General features: G+C 36.2%; 1 protein-coding gene across 1 annotated transcript; it reads left to right on the forward strand.

Moving 5' to 3' along the window:
• The first annotated feature begins 99 nt into the window (after nt 1–99).
• LOC125609599 lies at nt 100–716 on the forward strand. Its single transcript, XM_048781124.1, has 4 exons — nt 100–171; nt 274–342; nt 436–522; nt 600–716. Exons 1-4 carry the CDS (start codon nt 100–102, stop codon nt 714–716), a joined length of 345 nt encoding a protein of 114 aa, XP_048637081.1.
• The last annotated feature ends 200 nt before the right edge of the window (nt 717–916 follow it).

Genomic DNA, 916 nt, shown 5'->3' on the forward strand with positions numbered 1-916 from the left:
TTGAATGTATTCATGATGGCCTTCATGATATTTTTGCAGATTGTGATTGAGTCACTGCTGCTCAGACTCAAGTTTTGCAAAAAAAACAACTGGAAATGAATGAGACACCTTCTTCTCCAATATCTCAAAGAGTATGAGGCTCAAGTTTTTACTCCAATTCAGAAACAGCAGGTAAATGTTCAAAAAATCTTGGAGATTTCAAGTAATGTTTGAAAGCTTTTGTACGTGTTTTTGATCCCCTACCTGACTTTTTTTTGTTTTTTTTTTTTGCAGACGGTAACAGAGGAAACGTATGAGGCTACACAGCCATTGACTGAGATCATTTCAGCAAACAATAAAAAGGTAAGCATAGAAATGTCTTTCATAAGTACAACTTGAATTTTAAATTGTAGAAACTTCTTCATAACTACCTCTTTTATTTTACTGTTATTACAGGAGGATACACATGCTGTGCATTACAGACCTTCCTCTCCATTGTCTTCACTAATTGCACTAGTTATTGAAGAAAATAAGAATGCTTTGGTAAGAAGAAATATTTAAAATGTTTAGGTAATATTTTTCTATTCAACTAACTCTTACCATTTACTTTTGTCTTATAGAGTGAGACAGAAACTGCGACCCAATATTTTTCTACAAGTGAAGGAGAGCATCACAATCAGAAGCAGAAAGAATCAAGCGGAAGAATATCTCAAGGATACTACAGAACCTACTACTGAGCTAGTTTCCACAGATGTTTCGAAGACACAGCCTCTTACTCCGCAAACACAGCACCTTCAGACAAGTGAGGGAGATCAATCCGATGAGACACCATCAGAGCAGAATCAAGCAGAAGAAAATCTCAAGGATACTACAGAACCTACTACTGAGCTAGTTTCCACATATGTTTCGAAGATGCCGCCTATTACTCAGCAAACAG

Source organism: Brassica napus, chromosome A5 (assembly GCF_020379485.1).
Source record: "Brassica napus cultivar Da-Ae chromosome A5, Da-Ae, whole genome shotgun sequence".
NCBI classification, from domain to species: domain Eukaryota; kingdom Viridiplantae; phylum Streptophyta; class Magnoliopsida; order Brassicales; family Brassicaceae; genus Brassica; species Brassica napus.